The sequence below is a fragment of the Manacus vitellinus genome, unplaced genomic scaffold, assembly GCF_001715985.3.
Source record: "Manacus vitellinus isolate BGI_N305 unplaced genomic scaffold, ASM171598v3 scaffold_141_pilon, whole genome shotgun sequence".
NCBI lineage: Eukaryota > Metazoa > Chordata > Aves > Passeriformes > Pipridae > Manacus > Manacus vitellinus.
Window position 1 is genome coordinate 187,197 of NW_021939012.1, and position 10,539 is coordinate 197,735.

Genomic DNA, 10,539 nt, shown 5'->3' on the forward strand with positions numbered 1-10,539 from the left:
GAAAAGAAGAGCAAAGCCCCCCCCGGGAGGGCTGAGCTGGGGTCAGTGTCCAGCAGGGCAGGGGAAGGGTTAACACTGTCCCCTCAGTGTCAAAGCCAATAAATGACAAAACCCACAAAATACCAGGAAAAACTGGAGCACATCCTGGGATTTGTGAGCAGCTGGGCAGCAGTTTGCTGGAATTGTATCCTATACCTACAGCTCTTGGATCATTTGGGACCACAGCCAGGATCCCTTACAGACCCTGAGTCTGGGAGATGCAGATCGTTAATTAGTCTCAGCATCTCGTTTTGGCAGGGGCTGCCCAGGGAGGTTTGGAGTGCCCAGCCCTGGAGGTGTCCCAGGAAGGCCTGGCCGTGGCACTCAGTGCTCTGGGCTGGGGGCCAAGGTGGGGATGGGGCACGGGGTGGATCCATGGGCTGGGAGGGCTTTTCCAGCCTCAGGGATCCTGGGATTCAGGTGAGGGGACAGGTGACACCTTCTGTCCCTTCTGTCACTGTTGGTTTCCCTTCTCTGTCAGCTCACCCCAGACAGGCCCTTATGGACTCAGGGAGCTGCTAAAACCAACTGAGACTGGGACACTGATGCCAAATATTTATAGGTACCAGAGTTTGTTCTAGACTGGCATTAAATCTTGTGATCAACCTCCTGCCTGGACCACAGCCCCACACAAACTCCCCCTCTGGGTTTGCCACCCCTTGGTTTGTCTGTTCATGTCCCTGGTGGAGGTTTCTGTGCCCAGCTGTGATTTTCCAGGAGCCTGGTGAAGGGAGAGGAATTTCCTTGTCCCCCTCAGTGGTCAGGTAACACTGGAATCCTCGTGTCATGGAAACTTCAGTGGGTGATTTTAAGTTTATCTTTGAGCCACTGGAATCTCACGAGCTCCAGTTTCTTGTGTGGGAAGTGGTTTCCTAATGGCATTCCTGGGAATTCAGCTCAGTTCTGTGCTGTCTCCTCCGTCCCTGTCCTCTCTCCAAGGTGTATTTTTGTTCCTTTTGAAGAGCATGTGAGCCCTTGAGGAAGGGAAGTGTTTTGATCTCCTTATTCCTCATTTTTATGGTTGGGTTTTTTTCAAGAAAAGTAGCTTCAGAAATAGAACCTTGATCTCAAATCTCCATCACATGTCTCGTTACCAGGCTGTGATTCTTTTATTCCATTAAAGCTCCCCTGGCAGCTGGTAACAGGATTCCAGCTCAGCCATCCCTGAGCTTTCCTGCTGTTGGGAAGGTTTGCTCTCTGAAAGAGACAGAGGGAAGTGATGAAACCTGGGGAGAAGATGGTTCATGGGGAAGCTCCTCCTCTGCCTGGGAGGCCAAAATTTCACAGAAATCCCTTCCCCCATTAGAAATGTGGGTGGTTTCAGTCCCAACAGAGGAGATTTGGAGGGTCTGTGCCCACAGTTTCTCCTTTTCCAGGATCTGAGGCCCTGTTTTGGTGTAGGCCCCTGCTTTGTGGCACCTCTGTGGTACCAGAGCGAGTTCATTTCACGGGTTTGGCTTCTGAACATTCTGCTCATGGATGTCCAGTCCATGGGCTTTTCTTCCACAGGATCTTAGGTGCTGTCCTTAAATTTGGTATTTTCCAGGTGCCCATGGAAGCCTCAGGGGCCACTTGGGAAGAGTGTGTGGAGCAGAGCAGTGTCAGTGCCCCTGTCAGAGCAGAACAGGCTTTGCCCAAGCAGCAGTTTAGGGAGAGCTGAGCTTGGCAGGCAGACTGGCAGTTCTGGGAACCCTCAGAGCCAACTGTGCAGCAGGAAATGGGAATGCCTGCCTGGGGGAACTGACCTTCTTGGGCTGTCTGGTTGATTTTAGGACCCAGAGCCTCCAGGACACTGCGTTTCAGTCCCAGTTCTCATTTCTCTGCGGGACTTTTGTGGCCTGTGCAAGGAGAGGAGGAGGAGGATTTTTTCCTCCGTTGGAGTTTAAGCCCTGTTCGTTCCCCTGTCGGTGTGACCTTGGCTTTGCCATGAGCTCATTGTAACGTGGCCCTGCCCTGTTCCCACAGCGACACCGACTCCGTGGTGGTGGAGAAAATGGCCATCTCTGACCTGGGGTCACCCAAGGCCCCCAAAGCCCTCAACAACGTGGCCCCACACTCGGAGGGGCACCAGAAAGTGGCCACTGTCATCACAGCCGTCACGGAAACGGCCACGAAAGACAGGTGAGGGTGGGGACAGACCTGCCCTGTGGGGACAGGCTGGGTCTGCTGAGGGCTGGGGACAAACCTTTATTACCCATCCAGTGCCACCCCTGCCATGGGCAGGGACACCTTCCATTATTCCAGGTTGCTCCAAGCCCTGTCCAACCTGCCCTTGGACACTTCCAGAGATCCAGGGGCAGCCACAGCTTCCCTGGGCAACCTGGGCCAGGGCCTGCCCACCCTCCCAGACAGGAATTCCTTCCCAATATCCCATCTCTCCCTGCCCTCTGGCACTGGGAAGCCATTCCCTGTGTCCTGTCCCTCCAGGCCTTGTCCCCAGTCCCTCTCCAGCTCTCCTGGAGCCCCTTTAGGCCCTGCAAGGGGCTCTCAGCTCTCCCCGGAGCCTTCTCTTCTCCAGGGGAACAATCCCAATTCTCCCAGCCTTTTCCTCATAGGAGAGCTGCTCTATCCCCCTAATCCCTTTGGCAGGGGGTGGAACTGGGTGGGTTTAAGGTGCCTTCCCACCCAAACCATTCCATGACTCCCTTGTGATTTGTCAGTGTCCTGATTTGTGAAGGACTCTGAGAAGGTTCTTGTTGGAAGCTGGTGACGCTTTAGGAGGCAGGAGAAACAAAACTAGAGGAAGGGTGGCTCGGATCCCACCAGAGAGGTGAATTTGCAGCCAGGATGAAGGAAGCCTTAGGAACCAGCCTGTCCCAGCAGTTCCCTGTCCCTAATGCTGCTCTGGGTTTCTCCCCAGGAAAGAAGAGGCCTTGCCCTGCGCCGAAGCCACGTTGAACGGCCCCGCTTGATGCCGCCGCTGCCACGGGACGTGTGTGACCCAGGCCAGGCTGCTCCTGGTGATGCAATTTGTCAATTCTTATTATTTTTTTTTCCATTTTAATTTTATTTTTTAATAAATGCTGCATTGATGAGAGCGAGCTGGCATTGAGGACCAGACACGCAGTTCCAACACCAACAGTCTGTCCGGAGAGACACTTTGCATTGTCCAAATGTAGCATTGAGCAGTTTAGTCCTCACAGGAATGACGGGCTCTTCCCAAGCAAAGCCTTCTGCCTGATTTGAGTTGTCCCCTTTCCCCGTCTCCCTCGTTTTTGTTTTGTATTTGGGGTTCAAGTCCTATTTTCCGAGTGTTATTGCACACAGTATTCAGCTTCTCTTGGGAAAGGTAGCAGGTCTAACGCCGGGACGGGGACAGTGCACAAGAGTCCCGCAGTCGTGTGACCAAAGTTCCTGATGGAGCTGTCCTCGGGCAGCCTTTGCACCGCTTTTGTATAGCAATAAAGCCTTATCAGAAACATTTCATAGGAGGAGAAATGCAAACACTTCCACGGGACGGAGCAGGGAGGGCTTGGAGGTGCAGGTTTGGGGTGGGAGGGAAGGCCGTGGTGTCCCGAGCCAGAGGCCAAGGGGTGATGTGCTGTGAGGTGTCTCTGCATTCCAGGGGTGGCTCCCTGCTCTCCCATGGAGACTGGTGGTTCAGAGCAGCGTTTGGGCTGGGTCAGCACTTGGCCTCTCCTGTCCGAGCCTGGCCAATGTCCCTGCTGGGTGTGGTCCAGGTGTGTCGGGGAGAGGACACTGCCCATGGCTCTGCTGCCCAGCAGGACCCAGAGCACACAGAGGTGACCAGGGCTTTGGTGGCTTTTTGGAGACTTAATGTATTTTCAAATGATTATGGAAATCCTTTTTCTGTTTGTTTTGTTCTGTTTTTAAAGTTTTTTAATGGATGCAGGAACAGCAACACTTTTGCACTTTGTACCTTGTGACAACATTGGAGAGGGACACGGCCCCTCCCAGCTCCGGGTGGGCACCCCTGGTGTCCCTGCCCTGAGAGGGCTTTGGGGGTCACACCGTGGGGGCAGAGCAGGGCCAGGTGAGGGGCAGCCCCTGGAGCTGGGACACGGGATCTGTCCGGCCTGGAGCACCTGCTCCCGGGAAGGCTGTGCTGGTGGCACCGCTGGGCTGTTGGGACACGGGTGACACAGGTGACACAGGTGAGGGTGTGGGGTCACCTGGGCCTGGGGGCTCCTCTGCCCCCGAGCTGGACCCGCCGCTGTGCTGGAACCCACCTGGCAGGTGTCCAGAGCCACCTCCTTAGTGATCCAAGGCCTGGAAAATCGTTCCCTTGGGAGTGAGCTCAAGGAGCTTGACACAGAGGGAGCCGAGTAGCTGCTGTCAGGAGATTCTCACCCGAGCACAGGGAGGGGCTTTGCCCTGGGGTGTGAAAGTTCCTCCCACGGCTCCGAGCACGGCTCCAGCCCTGGGGCTCCCTCAGAACCCCTTTGCTTTTGCTGTGATGTCTGTGGTGCTGGTGGGACGTCCTTCCCTGTGGTAACGTGTGTGGAGGGGAGTGAGGAGCTCGAGGTGTTCCCACAGGTCCGGTCGGGGTGTCCGGCCGGGTCGGTGTCCGGCAGCGCCGTTCCTGCGGCACCGGCTCATCCCTGTGTGCCCCAAGGCTGCTCAGCTCTGCTCTGGGGGGAAATGGGGGGTTTGCCTTGCTGAAATCCCGGGAAATGGGGGTACTGGAGGTTCCCGGGGGCTGTACTGGGGCTGTGGGCCACTCGTGTGCTGCTGGCAGGGCTGGGGGTTCTCCAGCTGCAATTCCTCGGGAAGCAGGTGCTGCCGTGGTCTTTCTGCAAGTCTTCGCTCACTCCTTGTAATTTAAAAGGAATAATTTCAAGTTATGTTGCACTGGGGAGGGGAAAATCTCACGCTGTGCTGTGGTTCCGCTGCTTGGTGTGCGGGGATCGACCCACTCTGAGCCAGGGCTGGCACAAGTGCTGAGCGGGTCTGAGTTCCTGGCTGGAGACACATTCAAGTCTTAATTTTCCAAGGATTGGTGCTAGAGTTCTGCTGAAAATCAGGGTCTCTCCGGGCATTCTTGCAGCCCCCAGAACTGATCTGTGAGAGCTGAGAGATCATTTGTCTGTTGGACACCACGGCTGGGCTCTGGGCCCAGGGAGGCCACGGGGCTCCTCCAGCCTCTTCTTGTTGGTCCCACCGTGACCAATTATGAGCAGATCCATTTGGGATCAGGAGCTGAGGAGGAAATGTCCATAGCAGGCACAGTTTGCTCATCCTTCTGGCTTCGATCTGTTTTCATGCCCCTCCTCAGTCAGAGAAATGATCTTTGCGTTGGGTCGTGTCCCGGTCGGGGCTCACCCGAGTGACCAGTGTGGGTCACCATCAGCTCCCCCCGCCTGGTGTGCTCGGGATGCTGTGGTTTGGGGGCAGCAATTCCCCCTGGACAGGGACACGGGGCTGCTGGCAGCAATAACCCCGGGATGGCTCCGAGAGGACGTGTCTGTCTGTGCCTTTCGCTGCGGGTTCCGAACTTGGCATTCCTCAGCTCTTGCTTCGAGTCTCTGAACGCCAGGGAGAGCTTTAATGACAATATCCTCGGGCATGTCCTGTGAGCAGCTCCGAGCACAGGTTGGGGACCGGGGGACTCCTTCTCTTGGTGGATTAGTTTGATTGCCTGTGCCCAGTCTGTGCTCAGGTGTGTCACCAGTGGTTGGTCAGACCTGCAGAGATGCACGAGCTCCGTGGCTTTGATCCCTCCTCGTTTGGGACTGGAGCTCAGAATTACCTCATCACTCCCTGGGAATGTCCTTCCCACCAGCCACGAGGTGATCCTGATCCACAAAACATTCCTCCTGCTTGGTGTGTCGGGGTTTGCAGTTCGGAACAGATCCAGAGTCGGGGGGGTTCCTTACCTGGCTCCGCTGATTTTATAGGTAAACCAGGAAAAAATGTCCTTCTGAGTCTGAGCTTCCCATCTCCCGGGGCTGGAGCAGGATCTGTTGGCTGTGAAAATGGATTTCCTGACTCCACCTATCCATTTAAGCCCCTGGGCTTGCTCAGCTCCGTGTCCAAAGCGATGAGGACTCGGCCCAGGTTCTGCTCAGCGCTGTCCCTCCTCCCTCTGTGCAGAGCTTGGAATCTGTCCATATCCACAGGGTGTCTGTCCTGGTAGGATTGACCTGTCTGTAGATCCGTGTTTGTGTTATTCCATGGATATTTGTGCACACGCAGGAAGATGTTGGGAGAAACCCGGGCAAGGAGCCCCTGGGAGCCCAGCGAGCCAGACTGGGATCCTGGGCAGCTCCAGGAGCACCAGCAAACCATCCCTGGGGAACCAGCACGGCCACCTCACTGGGGGAGGGCACGATGGGCTCCTAAACCCCTCCAGTGTGGCCCGTTCCTGGATCACAGCACGTTTGTCTCTGGTTGGGCTGTGGGAAAGGGGCTCCTGGGGTGACGGGAGATGGGATCCATGGATAACAGCCTTGGGAGCACTGCCATCCATTGGCACAGCAGGGGCCTCTCCGGGGTCCCAGCTCCTGTGGGCAGTCCCTGGGGGTTGGGTGGGGAAGGGGAGCACGGCTGGAACCCCTGTGAGCAGAGGTGTGGGGAGAGTGGAGCTGTGGAGATGTGATCCCACAGCGGATAAAGCTGGAGTTTCACCCATCTTCTGACAACATTTCCCCCCCCCAGAAAATAGAATTCCTGCTTCTCTTGAGCTGTAACAGTCATGGCAGGCAAAATCCCAGGTGTTTGTTTGGATACTGTGTCCTCAGCAAAGCCTGACAGAACTTTTGTGACTGTCCCAAGGCTTTGCTGCCCTTGGGATGAAACCCAAGGTTTCATCCCAAGGTTTCATCAAGGACATCTCCTTGGAGAGCTGCAGGTGGGCAGCAGAATGGAAACCCATAGTGCACAGATTAAAAAAATGACAAAAAATGACTAAAAAAAAAAAAATCCCCCCAAAAGCCGAGTGTTGCCCTCAGCATCTGTTCCAGAAGGGTCAGACATCCCATTGCCAGGGCAAGGCTTGGGGCACCGGCTGGGGGAAGGTGAAGGGACATTCCCAAAGAACATATCTGAAGGAAATACAATTCCAGTGGCTTTTTTGTTCTCCAGTGGCATCCCAGAACCATTTTCCCCCCTATTAGCCAGTGAGCTGTGATTACAACCCTGGTTTCTCAGTGGCATCCCTCGGAGCACGGCCCCGTGCCGGTCACTCCGCGGTTACACCGCGTTGTGGCTCCGTCGTGCTCCGGCCTGGGCTTGGTCCCTGCAGCCACCAGGTGCCTTCCTGTCCCTCCTGCCCAGCCCGGGGCAGGAGCTCTGCCAGGGCTGCCTGAGGTGACATCTCTGCACTGAACCATCTCCTGGGGGACTTCACCACCGTGTGCTCATCCGGTGGGATTTGTGCCGATCCAAGAGCCCCCTTTCCTCAGTGGTTCAGTTCCCCTGGCTGGGTGAACTCTGGGGGGTGGCAGAGCCCCAGTTCCTGCCCAGAGGGCTGTGGAAGTGGTGCCCAGTCCCTTGGGTGCTCCCAAGGCAGCCTCAGCCCTCACATGCTCTTTGCCAAGCCCAGCTTTAAAATAAAACCTTCTCAGCTGCTTCTCCCGGAGGTGAAGTTCAGTTCCTGCCTCCCCTCCCAGCCCTGGGTGCCCAGGGAGAGCCCTGGGCAAGGGGAGGCTCTGAGAGGGCGTGTGGGGGCTGTGGCTCCATGATTTGGGAGCGTGACTGTTGGGAATTCTGTGCTTTGGACACCACAGACCAGGAAAACCCACCCAAACAGGAGAGTCTTTGTGTGCTTTGGACACCGCAGGCCCCCAAACCCAACCAGCCAAGGGGGGGATGCCCCTGGTGCTGAGGAGACCTTGTAGTGTCTGTTCACAGGGGGAGGGGCTCCATGGAATGGAAACCCCCAAATCTGATGTGCAGGAAAGAGCTGAGGGGCTGGGGAGCTGTGCCAGGGTGTACCCAGGGTGTATCCGGGGTGTATCCAGGGTGTATCCGGGGTGTATCTGGGGTGTATCCGGGGTGTATCCAGGGTGTATCGGGGTGTCTCCAGGGTGTATCTGGGATGTATCCGGGGTGTATCCAGAGTGTATCGGGGGTGTACTGGGGGTGTACCTGTCTTGCTGATGTTGAGTCTCTTGGGGACTCTCTGTGAACTGGTTTAGACTGGGGTTCCTTGGGTTGGTGCTGCCCCCAGAGAATTCCCGTGGCCTCGTCGCCGCCGCCGCACACGCCGGGGCTGGAGCTGTTCCTGCACTTCCAGAGGGCACTTCCCATCCCTGCTGGCTCCTGGCTCCAGGACATGTCCTGCCCCTCTCGCTCTTCTCCTCCTGACTTGGTTGTTTCCCTCCTCAGGGCGAAAGGACTGTGCCACCCTGGAACCCAGACTGGGCTTTAGGATTGAGGCTGGTTTTCCAGAGCAGCCTGGGCAGGGAAGAGCTGGAGGCCCCTCGGAAGCCTTTGGCCTTGGAGGCTGTCGGGTGTGTTGGTGTTGGGAGCAGTCATGTGTATCCCTGAAAAGCCTGGATTTGGGTGTTTGTTTGGGACTGCTCTGCCCTCGGGGCGGTGTCGGGTGGATCCGTTCCCTTCGCTGAGCCTGGATTTGGGTTGGTGGCGCTTTGCAGGTGTGATGGACCCCTCACAACCCTTCCCTTTGGGATCAGAGCATTCCAGAACGGGAGCTCGGGGAGGGTCCTGTGTCTGCTGTCCCAGGGCAGCATGTGAGAGCTCCATGTGCTGGGAATGGGGATTCCAACCAGCTCCATGGGCTGGGAGGGACTTTGTGCCGGGGATTTGTTAGTGCTCTGTGTTAGTAAGTGTTGTCTCGGCAGGTTTGGGGTTGTGGACAGAAGGTACCAACAGGGGAGGTTCTCCATCCAAGCAAGAAACAGGTTTTGAGCAAAAAAAGGGTCCCAAACTCGAGAACATCCCGAACTTGAGACCATCCCAAACTCGAGACCATCCCAAACACGGGAATAACCCAAACTCAAAACCATCCCAAACTCAAGAAAAAAACAAACCTGAGAAATACCCAAATCCAGCAACCTCCCACACTCAAGACCATCCCAAACTTGAAAATGTCCCAAACTTGAGAACATCCCAGACCCGAGAACATCCCAAACTTGAGATCATCCTAAACCTTAGAACAACCCAAACTCCGGAATAACCCAAACTCAGGACCATCCCAGACTTGAGACCATCCCAAATTCGAGACCTTCCCAAGCTCAGGATCCTCCCAAACTTGAAAACAGCCCGAACTGAAGCCCATCCCAGCCCCAGGTGTAGCTCATCCCACCTCAGAGGAGCTGCTGACCACGAGCTCCCCTTTCCCAGGGGGGTGTTCCCGGCTCCAGAGGCGGTGCCGGATCCCAGGCTCCGGAGTCGGCTCTCTGAGCACACTGTGCCATTCCTGGGAAATCTGAGGGCAGCTCGGGGAGAAGTTTGAAGTCGTGGTTTCGCCTCTGCAGGGCAAGATCCAAACCCCAACCCCCAAACCCCCGTGGCTGGGGGAGCGGCGCGTTCCGGCCCTGGAATTCTGCAGCATTAATTAATAATTCCAGGTGTCAGTTAATTAGTGACGTGTGGCAGGTGGCACAAATGGGGACCTCGGGGTTGGACCATCTCTAGTGTTCAGTTCAGTGAAAGTTTAAGATCCTTTGGAAGATGGGTTGGATCGACTCTGGCTCTGGGGTGAGAAGGAGGTTTCTGATCCCGGTTTCCCTCCGTGGTTGCTGCTGGTGGGAATTCCCGGCAGACCCGCTTTTCCACCCACATTTGTGGCTGAACTTTGTTACAGATGTACAGAAAATGAAACAATTTGGCTCCTCCACGTTGGCTTTTCTCATCCAAACCTCACTTACCTCATCCCTGGAAGGGCTTTGTGGTGACCTCCTGCTTGGATTTGTACAGGAATTCCCTGTGTTTCCGGGGGCTGTCCCCCCTCCCAGCAGCAGTGGGACAGTGGGACATTCCCCTGTGTAAAGTGTATTTTTGTATCTGATGCTGATGGGGAGGGAGGGATGTTCTTCCCTCCCTGGCATCGGGGCTTTTCTAGAGGGCAGATCCTTCCCCTTCTATTTTTGATTCCCTCAGATTCCTTGGACAAGATGTAAACTATGAAAAAAAAAAATCTTTTATCCTGTAATTTTGATGCTCAGAGGTAGTTTTGCAGAACTTTGTAGGAATTCTAGGGATGCAGTAGAGATTCCCCTGCTGGTGGTGGGTTTGGAGCGAGCTCTGGGGTGTGTCCCGAGGGCTCCCGTGTGTCCTGCCGTGGGCATGGCAGTTGTTCCCTGTTCCTCACAGCTGTTCCATGGTCTTCACGGTCCTTCCATGGTCCTGGCAGTCATTCCTTGATCCTTGCAGTCGTTCCATGGTCCTGGCAGTCGTTCTGTGCTCCTCCCCTTCTGTGGCAGTGACTTTGCACTGAGACTTCACCCCTTTCCCTGCTCCTCTCTCTCATCATCCCAAGAAGGTTCAAACTCCAAACAGTGACTCACTGGCCACAGCACATCTGGAAAAATGGCTTTGTGTGGAAAATCCCTCTTTCCCCTTTCCCCTTTCCCC

At 55.7% G+C, this 10,539-nt stretch overlaps 1 protein-coding gene across 1 annotated transcript in view; it reads left to right on the plus strand.

Annotated features, from left to right (window-relative positions):
• The window catches only part of PPP6R2 (protein phosphatase 6 regulatory subunit 2), a 30,498-nt gene extending 27,399 nt beyond the window's left edge, over positions 1–3,099 (plus strand). Inside the window, exons 19-20 of the mRNA XM_029958142.1 lie at positions 1,971–2,160; positions 2,900–3,099. Coding sequence (XP_029814002.1) covers positions 1,971–2,160; positions 2,900–2,951 — 242 coding nt within the window. The 3' untranslated portion in view covers positions 2,952–3,099. The remainder of the gene's footprint in view (positions 1–1,970; positions 2,161–2,899) is intronic.
• Positions 3,100–10,539: the final 7,440 nt, after the last annotated feature.